General features: G+C 40.0%; 1 protein-coding gene across 4 annotated transcripts in view; it reads left to right on the forward strand.

Annotated features, from left to right (window-relative positions):
• Positions 1-3,291: 3,291 nt before the first annotated feature.
• Positions 3,292-27,882, forward strand: part of PDCD2L (programmed cell death 2 like) — a 38,616-nt gene continuing 14,025 nt past the window's right edge. The window contains exons 1-7 of one of the 4 annotated variants that reach the window (XM_090260548.1): positions 3,295-3,474; positions 3,597-3,763; positions 3,910-3,970; positions 5,668-6,041; positions 7,316-7,426; positions 17,094-17,242; positions 26,829-27,677. In XM_090260548.1, the coding sequence (XP_090116674.1) occupies positions 3,367-3,474; positions 3,597-3,763; positions 3,910-3,970; positions 5,668-6,041; positions 7,316-7,426; positions 17,094-17,242; positions 26,829-26,887 (1,029 nt within the window). In that variant the 5' untranslated portion in view covers positions 3,295-3,366 and the 3' untranslated portion in view covers positions 26,888-27,677. Of the gene's footprint in view, positions 3,475-3,596; positions 3,764-3,909; positions 3,971-5,667; positions 6,042-7,315; positions 7,427-17,093; positions 17,243-26,828; positions 27,678-27,882 lie in introns of those variants that run through there. The other 3 variants (XM_090260546.1, XM_090260547.1, XM_090260544.1) reach the window with 3 other exon arrangements.

Genomic DNA, 27,882 nt, shown 5'->3' on the forward strand with positions numbered 1-27,882 from the left:
AGAGTGCAAAGGGGTAAAATGGAAAAACTGTAAAAAAAAACAATGAAAGACAAATTTTTTAAAAATCAGAAAAAATAAATAACTAAATTTACAAAAAACCAAAAAACAAAAAAGAATTCGCAGGCAGAGTGATGTGTCTTGATTGAGGCCTGACTGTAAGTGGTGAGCAGCTCCAGAATGGAGGATGGTCCCTCAAGAAGAGAGTGGGTGGGGTAGGGCACAATCAGAGTCACAAGGGCAACTTGGCTTCTGTAATCAAACCCTTTCTCCATCTTCCACTCCTCACCTTTGTGACTGTGGAGGAATTCTATACCTCTGTTCATTGGGTGGTTTTAAACACCTAATTGAGATTACATGTTTGAGGTGAATCCCTGGCCCAGATTAAGGGTGACTACTATCACCTGGCCAGATGCCCAGATAATTCTTTCCTTTTATAAAGTAGACATTGAAAAAAGAATTTTTGAGCAAACTACCTTTTTATTTTCTATCCAAGGTATTAAACAATATTTCTGGCTAATTAAGCAGAAAAGGAATTTTAAAGAGTGATGGGCAGACTAGAGGCTGAGCTTTCAGGACCTATACCCTAGACCAGAATACAAAATTCAGACGGGGAATCTGCTGCCCTCGATCCTGTCAACTGTGCTACATTTACCCCATTCTCTCCTGAGTCACCCACTTCTGAATTGTATCTGGCTTGGTCACATACCTTCCATAATATGGAAAGTCAGGATTCATGTTTTTCTGCTCCCATAAGAAAGCAAACTACACCCTCATAGTCTCAGTGAAGAATATCGTGATTCTAGAAAGGAACCATACAGGTGCAAATGATACTTAGAAACTGTCAGCACTTCTCATCTTTTATTGGTGAAGTAGGTTTATTTTTTTTAATTACAAAAATGAATGATTTGCAGTGGAGACTGATGTTCTTTTGACAGTTGAGCTCTGTTTAGGCTCCTAGCTCACCTCCTTTCTTAATGTAGCTGATGTAAAGCAAAAGCCTTTTCCCAATCAGAGCCACTTCCTCTTTTACAAAATAACTAGGATACAAAAAGTCTGCAGACAGGAAAAATTCAAGGTGGCAGATATCAGGCTAATTCGGCTTCACATGAAAGATCTCTTAGCAGTGGCCCACTGTGCCCTAGGCCCAGCTGCCAGGTCTCATGTCTTCTCTTACTGCAGGAGGAACTGGCACAGGACAACTGGCCACATGTCATTTTCCCCTTTTTTATTCTGCCCCTCATCAGTCCCACTATCATCACTTGCCGCTTCCAGTTAAGTGTCCCATGGCTGCCTATTGTTTCAAATATTGGACAGTATATGAATTAGAGTTATGTATAGTCATTTGAGATTTACTATGGGAATTGGCTCTTGTGATTATGGAGGCTGAAAATTCTCATGATACTATGTCTGCCAGTTGAAGAATAGGGGAAGCTAAGAGTATAATTCAGTCTGAGTGAAAGCCTAAGAACTAAGGTAGCTGCTGGTGTAAATCCCAGAGTGGTCTGAGAACCAGGAGCTCAGATGTCCAAGGGCAACAAAAGATGGATGTCCCAGCTCCTTTTTGTTCTATTCCAGTCCCCATGATACCCAGGCACATTGGTAAGGGCACTTTACTCAGTGTTCTAGAAACACCCTCACAAATGACTGACATTGGAGAGTGATCGGTAACAGTTGGAGGCTGTATTGCTGTGTTAGCAAGAATAATAAGAATTTTGAAGCTTGATTCTTTTTACTATAATATAAAAAATATGTCATAGGAAACATGTCAACTAACTCTAACTACACCTGAAGTGAACAACAAGGTCAGATATCACAGCTCTTTAAAATTTTTTTCTTTTTGTATCCTCACCCGAGAACATTTTTTTCATTGCCTTTCAGAGAGGAAGGGGGAGGGAGAGAGAGAGAGAGAAACACCGACTGGTTGCTTCTGGCACACGCCTAAACTGGGGAGCGATCCTGCAACCAGGCATGTACTCTGACCAGGAATCGAACCTGTAACCCTCTGGTTACACAGGACAACACTCCAACTGAGCCATACTGGTGAGGGCTTATAGCCCTTTTTAAAGCTAGCAGATTGGCATTAATAAACCAGGAGAAAATTGGTTTCATCTCCAGGTCCTCTCTGGGGCTGGAGTCAAACATTGTTGGGTCACCTGTATCCTTTGAGGTATTAGATAGGCCAAGTGTCTCAAGGTCTCAGCAGCTCTAAATGGTATTCTTGCTAAATGTTAAAATATAGTACAGCATTTTGCAGATGCAGCTGTACATGGGATGATCTGATGGGAACTCAATTTGATGAAAGTAGCCAACTGCAAAGAAGAAATGAACATGTAATTGAGCAAATAGTGTACATTAGTAATGACTAAGCCTCCCTTCTAGGAGTCAAGAGCTTTGGTTATATGTCTTGTCTCCTTTATCTGCTGCAAGTAAATAAAACTATCTTGTGACAACCACATCTCACTTTTGAATAGAGCACCCCAAGTAGTGAACCCCTTGAGTTTGGTAGCAGTGCAGATCCTTAAAAATCCTCTCATTTCTTTTGAACACACTATGGTATGAAGCCTGAAATAGTACTTTTGCAACATACATTTTTTAAGTCAGGTTTATTAAGATGTAATTGGCATATAGTAAAATTCACCTTCCTTTGGTGTACAGTTCTGAATTTTGACAAAATGTATGCAGTCATGTAACCTACACAATTGAGATATACAGCATTTTCATCACCCAAAAAAGTTCCTGGCACCCCTTTGTGGACAATCCCTACCTCCCAAACCCATTGATCTGATTTCTTTATCTTTAAAGTTCACCTTTTCTAGAACGCAGCCTTTTGTGTCTGGCTTCTTGCACTTAGCATGTTTTTGAAGTTCACCTATGTTGTGCCACAGGTATTTCAAAAACTTTATTATAGAAAATTACAATAGTATAAAAAAACCTCCTTGTGCCTGACACCAAATGTCAATAATTATCAACGCATGGTCTTATTTTATCTATCCCCCTCCATCACGTTTTGGAAAGTCCAGATATAGCATTTCTTCTATAATCATTTTGATGTGTTATCTCTAAAAAATTAGAACTGTTTTTTCTTGTTAAAGATAATACTATTATCCCGCTTATTTCAGGTAAAACTTTATGGCAGTAGTAGAGTGTGCTACTTCTATCGCAGTGCCTTAGAAGGCATATAAATGCCTGGAACTCCGAGCATTTGCGGCCCGACAGCAAAGGCCGCCCGCGCGGCTCCGAGGCGCCCTCCCAGAAAAGAATCGTAAGGGGGCCGGCCCTGCTCGCAGGAGGCGGAGGTGCACTGGCGAGGAGGAACGTGCCGTCTCGGCTCCCGTAGTTCGTCTTCTGCGGTGGGGCCCAGTCGTCATGGCGGCCGTTCGGAAGCCGGTGCTGCTCGGCCTTCGAGACGCTGCGGTGCATGGCTGCCCCACGGGGCCCGGCGCCTGGAATGTTAGCAAGTTGGGCGGCCTTCCAGTGAGACGGGGCGCCGGAGTCGGGGGAGGAGGGGGTGGGCGGGCGCTGGCGAGGGCTGCCAGGTGGGGAGTGGGCTACGTCCCGGAGCACGGTCAGGGTCTGAGCGCCGCGCCTGCCTTCAGGACGCCCTGCCCACGGTAGCAGCGCCGAGGCCGGTGTGTGAGTGTTGCAGGCAGCCGCTCGCCCTGGTCGTGCAGGTGTACTGCCCGCTGGAAGGCTCCCCGTTTCATCGGCTGCTGCACGTGTTCGCTTGCCCAAGCCCCCGGTGCGGCAGCGGCGGGGCGCGCAGGTAGGGGGGAAGTTCCGGGGCTGCCTCTGGGAGTTTATACCGAGCTGGTGGGAGTTGGGGGCCGTCCCGGGCGCACCAGTGTGGCGGCTGGCCCGCCGGCCGCATTTCGGAGTGCAGCGCTCACAGCAGTTGTCTTTACCCTGAAGCTGGAAGGTGTTCCGCTCCCAGTGCCTACAGACGCGAGAGAAGGAAGAGCCGCACGATCAGGTAAAGCGGTTGTGTACGTTAGCGTTTGCTGGGATTTGAGGGTATTTGCCAGAATATCTCATTTTAAGACATAGTTTAAGCCGTGGAGTAGTTTTTGCTCTTTTCTGAACCATAAAATGCTATTTCCTTAAGGTTTTGCTAGTTGTTTCTTTTAATATACACTGACGGTCTTGAGGCACATAGCTTATTGATTTTTTTATTTTGGAAAAAGTATGAGCGTATACATGGTTGTGTGTAATACATACATGTGTTTATAGTAAATACTCTTACTGTGATGTGTATATATTCCCCTGGCTGGTTTGGCTCAGTGGATCGAGCGTCGGCCTGCGAGCTAAGTGTCGCTGGTTCGATCTTCCAGTCAGGGCACATCAGAGAAGGAAAACTCTGACTCCAAAAAACCTCCGCTGCCTTGCGGCATACCTCTTCAGGGGAAAGGCTAAGGGAGTAAACCCCGACAGAAAATCCGGAGCCAGAGTCCCTAAGGCGGTTTGACGTTGTAGTCAACACCGGCAACTCCTGCGGCGCACCTGAAGCCAAGCTGTATTGACTCCGTCTTTCCCTTGGACCCTTCAGCTGCGAAGAGAGGGGGGGTCTGCTGCATGGGCAACGGCAGACCCTCCATATCACCCTGCCCAGGCTCTGTAGCTTCAGCTTCACTGGAGAGGACACTCCAGCTTCATCGCAAGATGTCGATTCAACACGGGAGGAGACAGATACCGTGTCACTCCCGAGTCGGACTGCACAGCCATTCTCGGCGGTGCAGATAGACTCTTAAGAAGCTACACCATCGTCTCTCGAGACGGACGGCTGCCGACGACGACGACGATATGTATATATGTAAGATGGCATATACTATACATTTAGCAAGATGAAATCTGAATTTAATCCAAAGATCAGTCAAGTTTGTAGCTGCAGAACAAAATTTTGCATCCTTTTGCCTATAAACGTTGCTTTATATATATATGCTGAGTTCTTAATATGTGCAGGCATAGTACTGGTGATACTGGGAATAAAAAGATGACCATGGTGTCTTCCTATATTTTGTCAGGCTTCAATTGCAGATAATAGAAAAGCACTTTGACTTTTTTAAAGTGAGAGACTTAAAATTAGGTTTTTGCTAACTTACTGGAGAGCCTGGAGAAGGCAACTCCAGGAATGAACTCCAGAACCTCGCCTCAGAACTGGCCTGTCGGGGAGCTGCCGGTCTGCCTCTGCTGCAGTCTGGAAGCTGAGGTGAACTGGAATTACCCTTGGCAGAACTGTTCACTCCAGAGCCTTGCTTTGTCTCCATATACAGACTTTGGCTTCATGGCCTCTCAAATTTGTCTCTCTCGCTAATGGACCTGATTAGCAGGCCCCTGATCAAATCTGGACTCCTGGATGCTAAGGAATCTGGAAGATGTAACTCTTTCCTGCCAGATTCTGCAATTCATGAAGCACAACTGAGTTTGGAAAGGGTGGTTGAAGAAGACACTGTACTACATCTGCCATACTGCCCATAAAAAGGAAAGACACTACTTGCCACCTCCAACGTGCTTTTGAATAAATGGGGTCCAGGAAGTGAATCAGTGTTCCAGAAGGGAAGTGGCTGGTGTGAAGCCTCCCTCAAGGCAGTGAAGGGATGAGTGGCCGAAACCAAGGGCATAGGTGAGATTACCTAAGTTTGCTTGGACCTCATTCACTGGATATTTTTTCAGAAACAGGACAGTGGCCTTGCAGCTGAGGAGTGGTGTGAAGGTGCAGATGACTGGGGAAGTGACAATGAGAAGGCGCCTTCACCACAGCTTCCCTTGGATTTTAGAAATGATTCTAACAGTGCCAAAGACATAGACTGGACGGCCCAGCTCCAAGACCTCCGCCTTCAGGATACTGTCCAGGGTGCTGCCATTCCTGTGTCTGCTGGGGAAGGGATGGCCTTGCCTTCAGGGGGGCCACAGTTCCTGTCCTACTACATTGGTGTGGTAGATGAGGATGACTACAGAGATGTTGTCAGTCTAGATCATGCTCACGGCCTTCTCAGGGAATATCAACGGCGAGAAGGAATTGATATGGAACAGTTGCTTTCCCAAAGGTGAGACTGTGTGCAGCTTAGGTGAAGAGGGGACTTGATTAGAAAGCTGCCACTCTAGATAACCCTTTGGTTTTACCCTAGGACCTGGTGAAACTTTCAGGCAGAACTGTGTGTGCAGGACCTTTGTACCTCAGCCCTCTTAGGTGACAAGGGGATCTTAGCCACCTTTGAGTTAGCTTGAAAACACTTTATTTATAAGCACCCTCAAGAAAATGAACAAACAGAAGTTAAGGATGCCAACTGTTTACAGAAGAAGATGGGTTCACTATCTCTTTTAACTTTATTTTTTGTTTCTAAATGTATAACTGAAACAATTAAGTTAGAAAAATGCTATTTATTGACTCTTGGCTGTGATTCAAAAACTGGCCTAGGACCAGAGCCTCAGTTCTGACCTGTAAAATGGGAGTGATATTGATATCTATTGTCTGTCTCATCAAATGGTTTTGGGAGTCAAGTGAAAGAATAGGTTTTGAAAGACTATATAAACCAAACTTCTAAAGACATAAGAATGATCATTTTTGCTCTTATAATGGAATTATAACAGGCTGTTTGGAGAGATGACCTGAGTTCTTTCATTCATAAGCTTTTACAGAATAATGTTGGGTTGCATCAAGATGTGTTGGTGTTTAAAAATAATGCATTAATGGGGAAAGAAATGAAGAGACAATAGATAAAATGACTTTATTATTTTATTTTTAGAGAGGAGGGGAAAACACTGATTTGTTATTGTACTTAGGTTGGTTCTTTTTTTAAAAGTATTTATTTATTCGAGAGAGGGGAAGGAAGAGAGAAAGAGGAGAGGAACATCAATGTGAGAGGGAAATATCAATCGGTTGCCCCTCATAAACACCCTGACCAGAGACAAAATCCGCAACCGAGGCATGTGCCCTCACCAAGAATTGAACTGACCACCTTTGCATGATGACACCCAACCAATTGAGCCACACTGGTCAGGGCCATTGGTCAATTTTTGTATGTGCCCTGACTGGGAATCAAACCTGTAACCTTGGCTTATTGGGACAATGCTCTAACCAACTGAACTACCCGGCCAGGGCCCATAATTACTTTTTAAGTTGCAATAATTATCCCAGAGTTGAAAATGGCTAGGGAGCAGGGCTTGGGAGAGGGCAAGGTATTAAATTTGTGATACTTAAATTGTATGCATTGGTTTAACTTTGATTTGATTTTTTCTTTAAATTACCTTGTTTACTTTTCTAAATACTGTGATTCTCTGGATATAGCCACTCAAAAGTATTTTCTGCTTCTCTTTTTAGTTTTCCTAGTGATGGTAATGAAAAGTATGAGAAGACCATAATTAGAAGTGGAGATAAGATATTTTACAAATTCATGAAGAGAATTGCTGCTTGTCAGGAGCAGATTTTGAGGTAAAGGTACATTTTCTTCCATTGTTTCTCTTGATCATAAAAATAATGTGTTAGTTTGGAAAATACAGGAAAGTAAAATGAGAAAATCAAAATCCATAGTTTTCCTCAAATTGAGAGGCTAAAATTTTAGTGTATTATGTTCACTTAGATTTTATGCATTTGGATGCATGCATGTAGGTAGGTATTGTGTATTTTTTAAAAATATAATTGAGATCATAGAGTATAATTTTTCCTTTTCAGTAAACATTCATTGATATTATGGGTTTGACTGTATACTAAAAATTCTTCAAAATGTCTTTTTCTTTTTTTAATCCTCATTCGAGGACATGCTTACTGATTTTAGAGAGGGGGAGGGGGAAAAGAGAGGGAGAGAAACATTGACGTGAGAGAGAAACATTGATTAGTTGCCTTTTGTAGGTGCCCTGACTGAGGACTGAACCAACAAGGGATGGAACCCACAACCCAGGCATGTGCCCTGACTGGGAATTGAACCTATGACTTTTCTGTCTGCGAGATGATGCCCAACCCACTGAGCCACACTGACCAGGGCTCTTCCTCTTCTTTTTTTTATTTTTTTAACTTAAATTTTCAATAGGTAATATATTCCTAAGTCTCGAAAATATAAAAAAGTATACATTTCGTATGCGCCCTGGCTGGTGGGTCAGTTGGTTGGAGCCTTGTGCCATACAGCAAAAGGTTGCGGGTTTGATTCCCTGTTTCTCTGTCAGGGCACAATATTTAGGTTGTGGGTTCAATGCTCAGTCAGGGCACTTACTGATCATTGCCTTCTCACATCGATATTTCTCTCTAAAATCAATTAACATTTCCTCAGATAAGGATTTAAAAATTTATTATATATTTTTTAAAATTAATTTATTTACTTGTTTTTTTGTTTATTTATTTATTTTTAGGGAGAGGGGAAAGGAGAAGGGAGAGAAACATCACTGTGTGGTTGCCTCTCATGTGCCCCCCAACTGGGGACCTGACGTGCAACCTAGTCATGTGCCCTGACTGTGAATTGAACTAGTGACACTTGGTTCGCAGGCCGACACTCAATCCACTGAGCCACAGCAGCCAGGGCTAAAAAATTATTTTTAAATGTATACATATGTTGTGTATATATAGAAATACAATAATTCCTTTCTTACCATCCCCAGTCTAGTAAGGTAACCACTACTGTTAGTTCTCTACATGTGCTCATAGTTTCTATATGCATGTATAAGCAAATATAATGATTACATATTACTTTCCTTTTTTTTTTACACAAAAGGATGTGTTCTAGGCACACTCTTGCTTTTTTAGCTCTACACTCTATCTAGGAATACTGTATATATATATATTTTTTTGTACATTGAGAATTTTGTTTAAGAAAAAGCTTTAGCTCTGGTTGGTGTGGCTCCCTCCCTTCCCCTCTCTCTATAAATAAAGAACTAAATTTTTTTTTTTTTAAGAGGAAAAGACAACTTAAAAAATAATAATAAAGTATTGAGTACAAGGATGGTGGAGAGAAACAGCCTGGTGGTGGTTTTAAAAATATTGTCAGTCCTTTTAATTTTAACCAATTTGGTAGGTGGAAGTGGTATTCCATGTGGTTTTAATTTTCATTTTCCTAGTAACTAATGATATTGAGCATCTTTTCACATGATTACTTGACATTTGTATATCATCTGTAGTGAAATGTATATTTATATCCATTTTTTAAACACCTTTATTGAGGTACAGTTGACAGAACAAAAGGCCCATATTTAAAATGTATACCTTGCTAAGTTTTGACATATGTGTACACCCATGAAACCATTGCCATAATCAAGGTAAAAACAAAAACAAAATAAAAACATGTCTTCCCTGGCTGGTGTGGTTTAGTGGATTGAGTGCTGGCCTGTGAACTAAAGGGTCGCTGGTTCGATTCCCAATCAGGGCACATGCCTGGGTTGCGGGCCAGGTCCCCAGTTGGGGGCGTGTGAGAGGCAACCACACATTGATGTTTCTCTCCTTCTTTCTCCCTCCCTTCCCCTCTCTAAAAAAAATAAATAAAATCTTAAAAAACAAAACAAAACAAAACATTGTTACCTCCCCAGAAGTTTCCTCATATTCCTTTGTAACTTTTCTCTCTTGCCCTGTCCCATGCCTCTTTCCCTGTCCCTAGGTAACCACTGTTCTTTTGTTTTCATACCTTAGTACATTTTCTGTAAATTTATAAATGAGGTCATTCAGGATATACTTTTTGGTCAGGGTCTTGTTTTTTCAGCATAATTATTTCAAGATTCATCCTTGTTGTATGTATCAATAGTTCATTTGTTTTTACTCCTGTGTAATATTCTCTTGTATGGATATACCATATTTGTTTATCCATTCACCTGTTGATGAATTATTTCTGTTTTTTGGCTATAATAAATATAGCTTCTATAAACAGTATTTAAGTTTTTGTATGTGCATGTTTAACTTTTTAAGAAACAACCGGACTGTTTTCCAGAGTGGTTATACATTTACATTGCCTTTAGCAGTGTTTAAGAATTCTAGACACACAGGAGACTTCTGGCCAAGATGGAGACCTAGACTGACATGCTCCGTCTCCCTCCACAACTAAGAAGGAATACAACTATTGTAAAACCAGAAATGACCAGAAGTTCCAGAAAATAAATGGAAGTCCAACGTATGAAGTTATAAAGAACTGGTTCTTGTCCAGATGTGTAGGAGGGGTGAAGCCGGGGCGGAGAGGTCAAGCTGTGCTGACAGCAGCAGTAGCAGCAACTGCGGTGGGATGGCAGTAAGCACAGACACCAATATTTAAGGGGAGGCGAGAAGCATCTGGGGAGCACCCCTGGCTGCAGACCAGACCCGTCAGCTTGTGATTCCAATGCTGAAGAAGGTAGACCCCCATTGCCTTGGATTATGAGGCCCAGAGTGGGTGGGGTTGGAGGTGGAGGCTCCCAGTCTCTCAGTGGAGAGTGAACAGCACAAATTCAATTGGACCCCCACCCTCATAGAAAATGCCACAGTGTGGTGAAATGGTCACCTGGTTGTGATGAGTGCATGGGGCTCTGCCCCCTATAGTGTAGGAGGTGTGACAGCCCCACCCAGGAAGCAAAGGTAAACACAAAACTATCAGGATGGCACAGATCATGATAGAGATCCCTGTGACGCAGCTGACCAGACAGCAAATATCTAATATAACAGCTCAGCAAATAGGAAATATTTCTGAGGCACCGTTCAGAGCTTTAGTTATAAAAATGCTTACAGACCTAACAACAGATCTTAAATAAGACAGCGAAAGAATGAAGGCTAGTCTTGCTGAAATGAACAAAAACACATACAAAAGTAGTGGTGAGGGAAAGAAAACCGGGGAGCAAATCAACAAATCAGAACATAGGGAAGGAACAAACAGCCAGCGCAGAAAGAGGAAATGAAAAGTGAGGAAAATGAGGAGAGGCTCAGAAACCTATGGGACAGCTATAAGTGGGCCAACATCCGAATCATAGGGTTGCCAGAAGTTGAAGAAGAAGAACTAGAAATTGAAAAATTATGTGAAAAAATAATGAAGCAGTACTTCCCTAACTTGGGGAAGGAAATAGACTTACAGTTCCAGGAAGCACAGAAAGTTCCAAAAAAACTGGACCCTGGGAGAACTACACCAAGACACATTATAATCAAAATGTCAAAAATTAAGGATAAAGAGAGAATCTTAAAAGCAGCAAGAGAGAAGAGGAGGATTATGTACAAAGGGGTCCCAATAAGACTATCAGCTGATTTCTCCAAAGAAACTCTGCAGGCAAGAAGGGACTGGCAAAAAATATTCAAAGTAATGAAAAGTAAAAACCTACAACCACGAATACTCTATCTAGCTAAGCTGTCATTCAGAATAGAAGGGCAGAGAAAGTGCTTCCAGGACAAAGTAAAAAGTAAAACTAAAGGAGTTCATCAGATCCAAACCACTGTTATATGAAATGTTAAAGGGACTTGTTTAGGAGAAGGAGGATCAAAACTATGAACATTAAAATGAAAACTGTATCACAACCACCACCAAAAGAAGCTGGGGAACGGAAACAAAGGCAAACTAAGTAGGCAACGAGAGTAGAAAAAGAATTATAGATATGGGGAACATATTGGAGGGAGGTCAGCGGGGAAGGGTAAGAGGGGAAAGGGAGGGAGATGGTACAGGAATTAAGAAGTATAGTAGGAGCGAGTGGAGTAGACAGGAAGAGGTTGAGAAGAACTATATGCACAACCAATGGGCATGAACTAAGTGGGGGGGGACAGCTGGAGGAAGGGGTGTCACTGGGTGGAGGGGAACAAAAAGAAATGGAATTGAGACAACTGTAACAGCATAATCAATAAAGCATATTAAAAAAACAAAAAGGAATTCTGGTTCCTCCCTGGCTGGTATGGTACAGTGGATTTAACACTGGCCTGTGGGCCTAAGAGTTGCTGATTTGATTCCCTGTCAGGGCACATGCCTGGGTTGTGCGCCAGGTCCCCAGTTGGGGCATGTGAGAGGCAGCTGGTTGATGTTTCTCTCACACATCGATGTCTCTTTCCCTCTCTCTCTAAAAAATAAATAAAGTCTTAAAAAAAAATCTAGGTCCTCCATATCTTTGCCAGTACTTCCTATGTTCATTGTTTAATTTTAGCCGTATATGATGTGTAATAGTAGTATTTCCTTGTGATTTTAATTTGTATTTCCCTATCAACTAGTTATCTTTAACTTGTTTTCAAGTGCTTGTTTTCCATCTGTATCTATCATCTTTGGGAAAGTATCAGTTCAGATCTTTTGCCCATATTTTTATTGGGCCATTTATCTTTTTATTATTGAATTGTAGGAATTCTTCATATTTATAGGCTATGAATCCTTTTTGAGATTATATACATTTCAAATATTTTCTCCCTGTCTGTGGCTTTCCTTTCATTTTATTAATAAGGTCTTTTGTGAAGTTTTAAATTTTGATTAAGTCCAATTTAACTTTTTTTTTAAACCACTTTTATTTTTGAATTTTTAATTACGTTTAAATCCTTGAGGGGTACAGCATTACACAGGTTGTATGTACAATGGCCTCAGCAGGAAAGCTGCTTTGAAATTCGGCTCCAGCCATGCCACTGTTACCATGAGGACGAGTTACTGGTACTTTTCCCATGATTACTCTGTTTTTGTTTGGCTTGCCACCAGGTGTCACTGTGTTGTTCGTTGCCTGGCACATATAAACACATCTCTTGTGCAGATAGAAATCTCTTGAGTATAAACAACTTCAATTTTAAAAAGAGTTGTGCCCTCCCCTGGTAACTGACGCCACTTATAGCCAGCAGAAATGGCCTTGGACCACAACCTTACAGGCGTTGCCTCTTGCAAGTGCCCCTACTGGAGACTGAACCTGCAACCCAGGCATAGGTCCTGACTGGGAATTGAACCTGTGACCCTGAGCCTTGCATGACAACATCCAAGTAACTGAGCCACACTGGCTAGTCAGGGTCATATTTGTCATTTTAGAAGTCCTGTTCCCAGCAGGCTCCAAGATGGCAGAAAGAAAGGCTGGTGTTTTGCTTTGTTTTTGCTCTTAAGATATTTCTGCCTCACCCAAGATAACAAAAGAATTTTTTCCCGTGTTTTCTTGTAGATCCATTATCAGTTAATTTTTATATATGATATATGAGCATCAAGATTCATTTTTTCCCCTTGTGAATATCAAATTGTAACACCAGTTTTTATTTATTACTTATTACTTTGGTCTTCTTGCTTATCAACTATGGATGGCTTTTTCTCCTTTCAAATTCTAGTGCTGTTTTAAGATGTGTGCACTTGTAGCATTATATTTATCTGATGAGTTGATGCTATTATAATTATTTCTGCTCACACTCCTTTCATTGGAATGTATTTTGTCAATGTTAATATGTATAGCCACACTAGCCTTCTTTCATTTAGTCTTTGTATGGGTGATCTTTTTTCACCCTTTTATTTTAACTTCTTTCTTACTTTAAGTATAGAGTGTGTTTTTTTACATAAATTATTCAATTTGCGCTAAATGAAAAAAGTTCGCCCATTTTGCCTACCTCCCAACCGCAACCTCTGACAGCGACCAGTCTGTTCTCTGTATGAGCTTGGTTTTGGATTTCCTTTTTTCTGTTTGTTTTTTTTAAGATTCCAACAGGTGGGAGATCCTATGGTATTTGTCTTTCTCTAACTTATTTCACTTAATGTAATGCCCTTAAGGTCAATCCATGTTTACACAAATGGGAAAATTTCATTTTTTAATATATATTCCATTGTATATATACGCCACAATTTCTTTTTCCATTAATGGACACTTACATTGTTTCCATATCTTGGCTAGTATAAATAATGCTGCAATGAACATGGGGTGCATATATCTTTTCAAGTTAGTGTTTTCATTTTCTTTGGATAAATACCAGAAGTGGTATTGCTGGATTGTATGGTAGATCTGTTTTTAATTTTGAGAAACCACCAAACTGTTTTCCACAGTGGCTGCACCAGTCTGCATTCCCACCAACAGTGCACAAGGGATTCCCTTTTCTCCACATCCTCACCAGCACCTGTTATTTCTGTTATGTCTTTTTGGTAATAGCCATTCTGACAGGTGTGAAGTAATATCTAAAATTTTTTTTTCTTTTTTCATCTTTAAAATGTTTTTTTAAACAGCTTAAATATATGGGTTTTGCCATTTTAAAATCCAGGCTGTTTGCCTCTTACATGGTTTTTAATCCTTTAATGTAATTACTGGTGATGGTGGGTTAATTTAATCACATGGTACAGGGTTTTTATTCCCTTTTATTTATTTATTTAGCCCCCTTTTCAATTTGGTTGCCCTTATTTTAGGTGAATTGACTATTTTTAGTTTATGATTTTATCTCCTTTTGTGACTTTCTGTAATAGCTCTGTTGCCTTTTTAGTATTTGCTTATAGATTATAACGTACTCTGACTTATTACAGTCTCCCTTTACATGCTAGTTTACTGCTTCATGAACTAAGAATCATCATATTCATGTTTACCTTCCCCCTGCCCTTTGTGACCTTGTTTTCATATATCCACTTCTATACATGCTGAATACCCCATAATACATTATTGTTTTTGCTTGAACTAATCAATAGTTTTTAAGGAAAAGGGTGTGTGTGTGTGTGTGTATGAGAGAGAAAGGAAGTCTTATATTTGTTCCCTATTGGTATTTACACTCTGGTGCTCTACATTCCCTCACGCAGATATAAGCTTCCATCTGGTATTTCCCTTCAGCCTGAAGAACTTATTTTAATTATTTTTTTGAAGTGCAGATGTGTTAAAGACAGTGTCAGTTTATGTCTGTCCAAAAATGTATTTATTAATGTTTCTTTTAATGGAATTTTTTATTGGATATAAATATTATTTGTTTTTCCTTTTAGCAATGTTGAAAGTTCTATTGTCTTGTTTTATTGTTTCCATTAGAAATTAGCTGTAATTCTTATTTTGTTCTGTTTGAATATATGTGTATTCTTTTTGTACTTCAGAGTGTGTGTGTGTGTGTGTGTGTGTGTGTGTGTGTGTGTGTGTGTTTTATCCTGCCTGGGATTTGCTCAGCTTTTTGGATTTGTAGGTTGATTTCTTTTCATTAATTTGGAAAACTTTCATCATAATATTCAAATATTTTTCTATCTTTCCTTTTTTCACTTTTTGTTTCATTTTGGATATTTCTATTTTACTCAAATACATAGGTTTTTGTTGTTGTTTCCAGTCTGCTGTTATCTTTATTGAATCAAGTTATTTATTCTGATATCACACTTCTGTTTCAGTCTCTCATAGTTTCCATTTCTTTGCCAAATTCCTCATCTGTTTATGCATGTTCACCTTTTCTGCTCTGAATTCTTTTACATATGTATTATTTGTATTTTCAAGTCTTTGATAATTCTATCACCTTGTCTGTGGGTCTCCTTGTATTGACTTGCCTTATGGGTTAAAATTCTCTTCTCAGTGTCAGGGCAGCCTTGTTCTGAGAAATCACCAGACCTCTGTGGGAGCAGGCAACAGGTTTATTGAAGGAAAAGGGGGAGGGGGTGGTGGAGGGGAGAGGCAACTCCTGGACCAACTGAAGGGCCTATACAAGCAAGGGGGATGGGGAGCAAGGGAACGGGGAATGGGGACTCCAAGGCCTCCTCACGGGCCCATAAGAGTCCCACCCGCACTTCTGCAGGCACCTTTTTTATACTTGTCAACCACATATTTCAGTGAGGTGAGTTGCTTATTAACATATTCAGTAGGTCATTAGCATCTCATTGCTTCCCCCCCCCCCAAGTTAGTTAACAGATTGGGCTAAGCTCATTAACATATCCTCTGGGAACAGGCTAGGTTCGTTAGCATATCCTCTGGGAGCTCCAGCCACGGCCAGGTTGAGTAGCGCATATGAAAAGTCCAGGTGTATATTCTAGCTGCCTCCATGTTCTGACACTTTGCATAACAACTTAAAAATAAATTGTTCAACCGAAATTGTATGTTGAAGAAAGATAGACACTGAAGTAAATATTTACTCTTTAGAAGGGTATGCCAGTAGTGAGGAGGTATGAGTCCATTTAATTTGCAATTGAGCCGAGTGTGGTCTTTGTGGTATTTTTAGTTAGGTTAAGTTCCACACTTGCATTAGTGCCTTCATCCGAACTTTGAATCAAGCACTGATAATGTTACAGAGCCCCTGGGCTGCTCCAATTGAAACGGAACCCACGGGCTCTTTAGTCAGGGGCCCGATTGCCCACCGCCAAAATTATAACTCTCAATACCAGAGTTTGGTGAAAAGAAAAAGAATTGTTTATTTAATAGTTACATTGATCTAATTATTTGCGGATTTCTGCTGTTAAGTCTTATGTTCTTTAAAACACCCATAAACACATATCCTTGCCTCCCCCTACCAAACCAGGCTAGTTTTAGGAAAGTTAGAGATACCGTTTCCCTACTTCCCAAACACAGTTCAGCTTTACCAGTATCTGCCATTCATTCAGTTCTGATTGGGGAGACCTCGTCTGTGTTATCGGGTCCACCAGCTTTTAATCCAGAACCTCGTGGATTCTCAGCCTCCTTGTAAACTGCATAGTTAGTCATTTTGTAATCCACATGGTCATTCTGTTCCTTTTCAAAGCAGCAAGGTACGTCCCTTCCTTAAAACTGCATCGTCAAATTCACATGGTCAGCCTGTCCCCAGTTAAATTCACATGGTCCGACTCCTTAAAATGTCTGCCGCTTATTTTTAAATCCCTGACTACGTCCTCTGATGCAGTGGGTGTGGTAACCAGTTCTGACCATTGACAGAACCTCACGCAGGCTCTGTGTGCTTTTTCCATAACATCCCTGGTCCAAGACCCCTCCCATGTACCTGAGGCCTTGGATGCATTAAAGCCATTTTGCATAACCAAGACACTAGCCACCAGCCTCAGGCATCTTATTCTGAAAGCTGCTTCCTTCTCCCCATCGCCCAGCCGCAAACCGGGGTTTTTTTGGACACACCCGTTTCTGTAACAAGATTTCAGATATCTTGCCACGCTTTACAGGCTTGCTGCTGGTGTTGTGGGCCTTCAGATTTTCTTTTTCTCTGATTTATTCCTAGTACTCTGCAAAAAAGAAACAGTTTCCAAAGTGAGCTCTTAGATTTTAGAATGTGACTTGTATGTGGTCCTGACTCACTGTATTTTGTTTCCTTGCCCTAGGTATTCCTGGAGCGGAGAACCAGTTTTTTTGACCTGTCCTACATCAGAAGTCACTGAGCTCCCAGCCTGCAGCCACTGTGGAGCCCAAAGGATGTTTGAGTTTCAGCTCATGCCAGCACTAGTCAGCATGCTGAGAAGTGCTGATTCAGGTAGTAAACCCTTTATTAATTTGAGTTTGTGAGTTTCTGGCAGTAATTTGGAATTTTTTATTTTTTTTTTTAATTTTTTTTATTTAAAGTATATTTTATTGATTATATTGTTACAATAGTTCCAGTTTTTTCCCTTTTGCTCCCCTCTGCCCAGCACCCTCCCTCCCCCAACAACCCCCCCCCCAAGTCCACGCCCATGGGTTGTACATACAAGCTCTCCTGCCTCACCCTTTCATATATTCGTCTTCTTTTTTTAATAAATAATTAACTAGTTAATTATTTTAACAATAAAAAATAACAATCCCTCCCTCTCAGACTTAAGACCCTTTACAATCTTACGAAGGACAATGAGCGAAGGTCTCGTGCTCCTCTAGCTGCTTCAAGCTGGACATGGTCATCGTCCTGTTACAGAACCCCTGGGCTGCTCCAATTGAATACAAACCCACGGGCTCTTTAGTTAGGGGCCCGATTGCCCGCCGCCAAAATTATAACTTTCAATACCAGAGTTTAGTAAAAAGAAAAAGAATAGTTTATTTAACAGTTATATAGATTTAGTTATTTGCAGATTTCTGTTGTTAAGTCTTATGTTCTTTAAAACACCCATAAACACATATCCTTGCCTCCCCCGCCCCCTACCAAACCAGGCTAGTTTTAGAAAAGTTAGAGAAACCCTTTCCCTACTTTCCAAACACAGTTCAGCTTTACCAGTAGCTGCCAATCATTCAATCCTGATTGGGGAGACCTCGTCTGTGTTATGGGGTCCACCAGCTTTTAATCCAGAACCTCGTGGATTCTCAGCCTCCTTGTAAACTGTAGTTAGTCCTTTTGTAATCCGCACAGTCAGCCTCAGCCTCAGTCAAATGCACATAGTCAGTCTCAGCCTTAGTTAAATCCGCACAGTCAGCCCCAGTCTTAGTCAAATCCGAACAGTCAGCCTCAGCCTCAGTCAAATCCGCACAGTCAGCCCCAGCCTCAGTTAATCCGCACAGTCAGCCTGGCTAAAATGTCTGCCGCTTATTTTTAAATCCCTGACTATGTCCTCTGATGCAGTGGGTGCGGTAACCAGTTCTGACCATTCACAGAACCTCAGGCAGGCTTTGTGTGCTTTCTCCATACCATCCCCTGGTCCAAGTCCCCTCCCATCTACCTGAGGCTTTGAATGCATTAAAGCCATTTTGCATAAAAAAGACAGTAGCCACCAGCCTCAGGCATGTGGAGGCATTCTAAAAGCTGCTTCCTTCTCCCCATCGCCCAGCCACAAACTCTGGGGGATTTTGGACTCCCCTGTTTCTGTAACAGTCCCACCTACCCTTGGGTCCAGAAATCCCTAATAAGAGTGGGGGTGTGGAGGGGAGGGTGGCCTTCCAACATGGGGAAGGATCGTGCAGACTCCAGGTCAGTTGGCTGTCCATGGAATTACTTTTAAATGGAAGACTATTTCATTTTGTTCACTTATAAAATATAAGCATATTATAGAAAATTTGGGAAATTAAATTATTTTAAGGAAATTTATAATCCAACCAATCTAATGAATGCACCAACAACATTTTGGTTGATTTAAGGTATGCCATTTTCTGTCATTAAAATTATTTTCACCACATTACTACATCATAAAAACTTATTATTCTTTTAAAAATAGCTTTTACATGATTATAATTATCATTTGTAGTCTTTATTTCTAGAAACTTTTAGAAAAAAATTAAAAGTTTTTTATAATGAAAGTAGTACATTTTATGAAGCAAGATTCAAGCAGTGAACTATGTGCAGTGACAGTAGGCCTTCCTAATGTCATTTACTAGAGGAAAGTTTTTTTAAATAAGATTTTACTTATTTATTTTTAGAGAGAGGGGAAGGGAGGGAAAGGAAGAAAGGGAGAAAAACATCAATGTTTGGTTGCCTCTCACGTGCCCCCAACTGGGGACCTGGCCCACAACCCAGGCATGTGCCCCGACTGGGAATTGAACCAGCAACCTTTCGGTTCACAGGCCAGTGCCCAGTCCACTGAGCCCCACCAGCCAGGGCAAGAGGAAACTTTTTAATGATGAGTTTATTTTCCTGTACTTTCCCCTAAGCATATCTTATGTGTACACACACACACATAAATAAATACGCATGTAAAACAGATTTTTGAACAAAAATAGGCATACTATTTTATAGCCTCTGTTTCTTTCTCATATAACTGTGGATTTTTTTCCCATGTTAATATATTAGAATTTTTTGCATATAGTTTTATTGAGTTGTAATTGACATAAAACAAAACTGAGCAGTCCGCTAATATTGGTATATGTAGACACATGAAATCATCACTACCACAAAGTAATGAATGTGTTCATCACTCTCAGAAGTTTTCTCAAGCCCTGGTGTGAGAAATGCTCACAATAAAACACCGGGACACAGGACTTAAGCAGTTAAGCATGGCATTTGTTTGTTCACAGATTTGCAAGTCCGGGCACAGCCTAACAAAGGGCCCCGGAAGCTCCAGAGCAGGCTGCTTTTATCCTAACACAAGTAAACCCCCCTTTCCTCCCCCTCCCCTTCTCCATTTTTCCCTACTGGATTCTCCAGAGTTACAATCTAACATGATTGACTAAATCAACTAAGGGTCCTTATCTCGCTGACCATGCATAGTTCCTAGGTGATAAATATTCCATGATGGGTGCCCCTCACACTCTTAACTCTGACTGTTTATGTCTCCAGCCTCATTTCCTCTTGAAAGTTTTTTTAACCTGCTTACCACATTTTCCCAGCTTATAAATATTATGCCCTTTACACTCTCAGTTAACTCTGTTTCTCAGGTGATAAATATTTCTTAACTCTGACTACCTGTGTCTCTTAGCCCCTCTGTTTCTAAATTACAGTTGTTCAAGATTACATTTCTCTTTTGCTGCTAATCATTTTTTACAGGTTTGGGTGTCACTTTTATCTGTCCCTCACACTGGCTAGTGTGGCTAAATGGATTGAGCACTGCCCTGCGAACCAAGGGGTCGCCTGTTGATTCCCAGTCAGGGCACATGCCTGGGTTGCTGGCTGGGTCCCCCGTTGGGGGGCGCACAAGACGCAACCACACATTGCTGTTTCTCTCCCTCTCTTCCTCCTTTCCTTCCACCTCTCTAAAAATGAATAAATAAAATCTTTAAAAAAAATAGAAGCTTGCTCAAGCACTTTTGTGCCCTATTTCACCCCTTTTACTAACCCCTGGTTGCTTTTTCATTATAGATTAGTTGGCATTTTCTAGGAGTTTTTTAACAGAAGCATGTACTTTTTGTCCATGATTTTCACTAATAATTACTTTGAGGTACGTCTATGTTCCTGTATATCAGTAGATCACATCTTATTATTGCTGATCACTATTCTGTTTTATGGTACATCACAGTTTGTTTATTGATGGACTTTTTTAATGTGTTGTTTCCATTTGGGGCTGTTATAAATAAAGTTGCTTTGAACATTTGTGTACAGGTATTTATTTGGCTACAAGCTTTTATTAATCTTGGGTAAATATCTAGGAGTAAAATAGTTGGGTCATGTGTTAGGTATGTGTTTGATTTTTTTAATATGCTACTAAACTGTTCTCTAAAGTGGTTGTGCCCCTTATATGTCAACCAGCAGTGCATGTGAGTTGTACATTCTTGACACCACTCTGTATGGTCTTCTTAATTTTAGCCAGTTTCATAGGTGTGTTGTGATGTCTCATGGTTTTAATTCTATTTCTCTAATGGCTGATGATTTTGAGCATCTTTTCATACCACTGTATGTTTTCTTTGATGAAGCGCCTGTTCTAATCATTTGTCTCTTTAAAAATTGGGTTGTTTCTTTTCTTGTTGAAATTCTTTTTCTTTTGAATTTTTGAGAGTTTTGTACATATTCTTGATACAAGTCCTTTATCTGATCTTTATCCTCTTTCTATAATTAGCAAATATTTTTTCCAAGATTGTGGCTTGCCTTTTTTATTTGTTTTTTTAAAATAGACTATTCTTTTATTCATTTTATTTATTTTTAGACAGAGGGGAAGGGAAGGAGAAAGAGAGGGAGAGAAATATCAATATGTGGTTGCATCTTACACGCCCCCAACTGGGTACCTGATCCACAACCCAGGCATGGGCCCTGACTGGGAATCGAACCAGCGACACTTTAGTTCACAGGCCGGTGCTCAATCCACTGAGCCACACGAGCCAGGGCTTAGACTTAATTCTTTTAGAAGCTTTACATTAATATGGCACTTTCATTTAAATTAATGAACCAATGTCAATACATTATTATTAACTGAAGTCCGTGGTTTATTTAGATTTCCTTAGTTTTTACCTAATATCCAGTATCCCATCCAGGATGCCGCATCGCATTTAGTTGTTATGTCTTTTGCCTGTGATGGGTTTCATACTTTCTTCATTTTTGGTGACTAACAGTTTTGGGAAGTACTGGTCATTTAATTTGTAGGATGCCCCTCTATTGGAATTTGTCTGATGTTTTTGCTTGTGATTAGAATGGTTTTATGGATTATTGAGAGGAATATCACAGAAGTGCCATATTCTTCCTGTCACATAATCAAGGGTGCATGCTATCAACATGATTTATGACTATTGATGTTGGCCTTGATCACCTGGCTGAGGTAGTGTTTGTCAGGTTTTTCCACAGTGAAATCCCTTCTTTTTCTCCCCCTTTCATAATATACTAGGTTGTCTTTTCATTCTCTAATCTGTGTCCTTTCAAAAAGTAGGTTTAAAAAAGTTTTGGTTTTTTTTTTTTTTTTAAATTTTTTAAGGGAGAGAGAGGAAAGGAGGGAGAAGGAGAGGGAGAGAAACGTAGACATGAGAGACACACATTGATGAGTTGCCTCTTGTACATGCCCCAGCTGGGGACCAAACCCACAACTCAGGCGTGCGCCCTCACCAGGAATTGAACCTGTGGCCTTTTGCTTTGTGGGCTGCATGCCCAACCAACTGAACTACACTGGTCAGGGCTCAAAAAGTAGAAGTTTTTAACTTTAAAGGCCAGTTTATTATTATTTTACTTGTATGGATCATGCTCTTCATGTTCCCTCAAAAAAATATATGCCTAACCCAAGGATGCAAAGATTGTTTGCCAGGTTTTCTCCTAGTTTTATATTTTACAGTTAGATTTATATCCATTTTGAGTTAATTTTTATATATGGTGTGAGGTATGAGTCAAAGTTTATTCTCTTCATATGAATAATCAATTGTTTTCAGAAAAGCACCATTTATTGATAAGGCTGCCTTTTCTCTGCTGAATCATCTTTCAACTTTGTTGAAAATTGGTTTTCCATATATGTGTGAATTTATTTCTGCACTCTATAGTTAGCATTCTGTTCCATTAATCCGTTTTTCTATCTCAACACCACTGCCACACCTATCTTGATTACTGTAGCTTTATAATAAGACTTTTAATCTGGTAGTGTTAGTCTTCCAGCTTTATTTTTCCTTTTCAAAGATGTTTTTGACTCTTATGGTTCCTTTGCATTTCTATGTATATGTATTTTAGAATGTGATTGTCAGTTTCTTTAAAATAAAATGCTTTCTGGGATTTTTATTGGGATTACAGTTTGGAAAGAATTGATATCTTAACATTGTTGAGTCTTCCAACCCATGTGCATAGTCTCTCCATTTATTTGGTTTATCTTTAACTTCATATAGTAGTATCCTGTAGTTTTCATTTTATAATCTTGCACATTGTTTTTCTCTTTGTTTTTGCCCCCTAATATTTAATGCTTTTCTATGTTATTGTAAATGGTACCTTCACATTTTCAGTTACTGCCCAGGCTGATGTGGTTCAGTTGGTTGGAACGTTGTCCTGTAAATGGAAAGTGCATGGGTTCGGTTGCTGGTAAGGGCACATACCTAGGTAGCAGTTTCAGCCCTCAGTCAGGGTGTGTGCGAGAGGCAACTGATCAATATTTTCTACATTGATGTTTGTCTCTCTCCCCCTCCTTTCCCCTCTCTAAATTCAATAAGCATGTCCTCAGGTAAGGATTTAAAACAATTTTTGGTTTCCAATTTTGCTGCTACTATATCAAAATACAATTGATTTCTTTTTTAATTTTAAGTATATTTAATTGATTATGTTGTTACAGTAGTCCCAATTTTTTTTCCTTTGCTCCCCTCTGCCCAGTACCCCCCCTTCCCTCCAGCAATCCCACCCCCCCCTTAGTTTATGTCCATGGGTCGTGCATATAAGTTCTTTGGCTTCACCCTTTCCTATAATATTTTTAACTTCCCCCTGTCTATTTTGTACCAACCAATTATGCTTCTTAATCCCTGCGCCATTTCCCCATTTCTCCCCTTCCCCCTCCCAGCTGATAACCCTCCAAATGATCCCCATACCTATGATTCTGTTCCTGTTCTGGTTTGCTAGTTGAATTTTGTTTTTATTTGTTTCTTTCACTGACTCAATCCCTGCTGGTTTTTGCAGCCAGAAGTTGTGGGGCCTTATCTTTCTGGCATTGGAACCCTGGGCTGGGGGCCCTGGTTTGGGGCTGAGACTCCTTGCTCCCGAGATGTCCTGAGATTTTTATCTACCACATATGGATGTGGGACCATCCTTTTACATGTCTGTCCTCTCCTACCAGTCTGGATGAATGTGCTTTCTTTAATTCTGTAGTTGTCAACTTGATTTCCAACTTGATTTCTGATGGTTCTGAGTGATCATTGTTCCATATTTTAGTTGTAATTTTTTAAAAAGATTTTTATTTATTCATTTATTTTTAGAGATAGGAGAAGGGAAGGAGAAAGAGAGAAATATCAATGTGTGGTTGCCTCTCACACACCCCAACTGGGGACCTGGCCCACAACCACGGTTATACCCTGACTGGGAGTCGAACCGGTGACCCTTTGGTTTGCAGGCTGGCACTCAATCCACTGAGCCACACCAGCCAGGGCTATTCTTTGTTTTTAATGTATGTGTTTGCATCTGTATATTTTCCTCTTTGTAGTGTTTTCACTGCATCTGATAAGGGTTAGTATGTTGTTTTTGTTCTCCTTTGTCTTAAGGTATTATCTAATTTCCCTTGTGATGTCTTCTTTGACCTGTCTGTTGTTTAAACGTGTTTTTATTTACCATATTTTTCGCTCCATAAGATGCACTTTTTTCTCTCCAAAATTGGGGGGAAATGTCTGTGTGTCTTATGGAGCAAATATTGCGTCACAGACCGTGATGTGTATTACCTGACCTGTCATTGGTGGTGACAGCTTTTAGAAGAGGAAGCAGTGGGCCCATGTGAAAACCCCTAGGGATGCTTAAATGTTCCACTTTACTGCTGAATCTCAAGGTGTCTGCTCAGTTGCCTTCCGCCTCTGCCGGTTACCCGAGACCTGGGAGAGTGCAGAGAGCCGCCTACCACTCCCAGTTACAACTGCTGACCTGTTGAATCAGCTGAGGCTAATAACGGGTATGAGGCACAGTGCCAATTGCCTCTTGTCTTTGACTCTGGGTGCAGTCTTTGTCAGTAGAACCGCCTCCAATCACCAATAACTGTGTCTTAAGCTCTGCCAATCACAAGGGGCAAATGGATAGAGCTGAAGTAACATCTCGGCTGGCTACTGGCTCCGTTAGATGCTACAGCTGTCTTGTCTACCTCCATACTGTTTCCAGTGCACACCAGGTTTCTGTGTGAGGAGGCCAGCAATAACTGGGTGAGCAGCCATAAATGCTGAAGTTTATAGTATATAAAGGGAGTTATGGTGGAGTCACTACTGTAGTAGTAACACAGGCACTGAGGCAATTAAGGGGTATCACTAGCTGTAAGAGGCACTGGGGGTAGAACGCCAGAACCTGTAATGAGGATAGTGTTACTCTCAGTAACTGTTACAACTAGTGATACCTCTTAACTCCCTCAATGCATGTTATTAAAGACCCCCATAAATTCTGACACTAGCAATGATGAGTTCTTGGGGTTCCCAGAAAACTAGAAGAGTACTTGAACCTCGAAGTCTCTCCTCATTTGTTAATGACAGTGATGATGGATCTTAATTCTGCTGTTGACTGCTGTTCACTTTACGTGGTTGAAATATTATTCTATTATATTTTATTAGATATTTTAGTACACCATTTGGTTCAGAATATTTTTTTTTATTGTTTTCCTCCTCTAAATCTGGGTATGTCTTATGGTTAGGTGCCGTCTTATAGTGTGAAAAATATGGTAATTTCCACATATTTGTGAATTTTCCAGTTTTTCTTATGTTTCTGATTTCTAGTTTCATTTCACTATGATCAGAAAAGATACTTTGTATGAATTCAACCTTTGGCCTAAACAGATGGTGTACCCCAGAGAACGTTCCATGTGCATTTCAAAAGAGTGTGTATACTGCTGTTAGTTCTCATTGATTTATAGCATTATCAAATCCCCTGTTTCCTTATTGATCTTCTGTCTGGTTGTGGTATCCATGATTATGAGTGGGGTTATTGAAGTCAGATATTGTAATACTGTCTTTTCTCTGTTCAATACTCTCAATTTTTGCTTCATATATCTTGGGTCTTTGCAGATAGAAGCATATATGTTTATAATTATTATATCTTCTTTCCCTGTTGAACCTTTTATCAAACTGTAAGATCCTTCTCTGTCTCTTGTAACCCTTTTTTGATTTGATGTATATTTTGTCTCACAATAAATTGGTTACTATTTGCCTGGGATATTTTTTTCCTATCCCGTTGTTTTCATCCTCTTTGTGCCCCTGTATCCAAAGTCTCTAATAGTGTATACATGGTTCTTGTTTTTTCTCTTCAATCTGCCAGTGCAGTTTTTAAAATAGGAGAGTTTAACCCATTTACATTTCATGTCATTACTGATAAAGAAGTATTTACCTTTGCCATTTAGCTATTTATTTTCTCTGTATTTTATAATATTTTTGTTTGTCAGTTTCTTCTTTACTGCCCATTTTATATTTAGGTGATTTTTTTTGTAGTATACCATTTAAATTCCCTTCTTTCATTTTCTGAATTTTTTAGTTATTTACTTAGTGGTTGCTTTGGGGATTACAATTAACGTCTTAAAATTATAACAGTCTCGTTTGAATAATGCAGACTTTGTTTCAGTAGTATACACTCTGCTGCTCTATATATCCCTGATCCTCTTCCCTTTATAATGTTATTGTCACAGATTATATCTTTATACTTTGTATGTCTGTTAACATAGATTAGTAATTACTATTTTATGCATTTGCCTTTTAAATCACATAGGAAAAATAATTTACAAGCTAAACCAAAAGTATATAAAGCAGAGCTGGCTTTTATGAAGCTACTTTTGCTGGGTTTTTTAAAAAATTTTTCGTTACTGTCTAGTGTCTTTTAATTTCAACCTAAAGAATTCCTTTTAGCATTTCTAGTAATAATCTCCCTCAGCCTTTAAAAAATCTGATAATGCGTTCATTTTCCTTCATTTTTATGGATGGTTTTGCAGATATACAATTCTTAGTTTACACGCTTTTTCTTTCAGGACTTTAGATATATCATCCCACTGCTTCCTAGACGTCAGCTGTAAAATCTTTTTTAAAAATATATTTTATTTATTTTTAGAGGTGAAGAGAGGGAGAAAGAGGAAGAGAAACATTAATCAGTTGCTTCTTGTACTCACCCCTCCTAGGAACTGAACCTGCAACCCAGGCGTGTGCCCTGACTAGGAATAGAATTGGGGACCACTAAGTTTTGCAAAATGATGCACAACCAAGCCACACCGGTCAGGGCAACCAGCTGTTAATACTTACTGAGAACTGACAAGCTTAATGAGAATGTCTTTTATGTAACTAGTTACTTTCATTCTTGCTTCTTTCAAAATTATTTCTGTCTTTGAGGTTTAACATTTTGACTATAATGTGCCTGGTGTGGGGGGTCCCTTTCAGTTTTTCCTGCTTGAAGTTTGTTGAACTTCTTGGATGTGGGTTAGTAGCTAGCTGCTAAAGGAAACAAGGAAAATACCTGAAATTCACCAGGTTCTTAATCAGTTCTCCCCTGCCAGATGAAGTATTTGACTAGATTCCAGAGTTCCACAGTAATTGCTTCAGGTGGTTCTGCCAGCTCGGTGGCACTTCGGTGCAGAGTAAGATTGCAAGAGCTTCCTGTTCTGCCACCTTCCTTGACTACTCCCACAGTTGGTTTTTATACATTGACCTTAGGCCCTGCACAAAAGTTCTGTTGACATTTTTGTTCATAATTTCAGGTTTTAAACATAGACAATTATTCATTTGGGAATGAAGACAGTTTTACTTTTTCCTTTTCTTAGTTTTTTATTTTTTAAATTTTTTGCCTTATTTTACTGACTACAACCTCCAAAACAATGTTGAATATAAATAATGAGAGCAGACGTCCTTTTCATATTTCTGACCATAGGAGTTAAATAGTCAGTCTTTAATCATTAAGTAATATGTTAACTGTGGGTTTTTTGTAAATGGTCCTCATCGGGGTGAATAAGTTCCTGTCTATTCCTTTTTTTTATTTTTATTTTTGCATTCTTTTTAATAACTATGTATGTAAGTTTTATCTAAGTTATGCTGCCTAAAAGGTCTGTACAAGTTTATGTTGCTCTAATCCACATAGGAGAGTATTGGTTTCTTGTTATATTTGGCAGTATAAAATTTTGGAAAAGCTTTGTGAATATTGTTTTAAAAGGAGCCATTCCACTCCTAAGTATATACCCAAGA

The sequence above is a fragment of the Furipterus horrens genome, unplaced genomic scaffold, assembly GCF_987537825.1.
Source record: "Furipterus horrens unplaced genomic scaffold, mFurHor1.1.pri manual_scaffold_13, whole genome shotgun sequence".
In the NCBI taxonomy this organism is placed as follows: Eukaryota; Metazoa; Chordata; class Mammalia; order Chiroptera; family Furipteridae; genus Furipterus; species Furipterus horrens.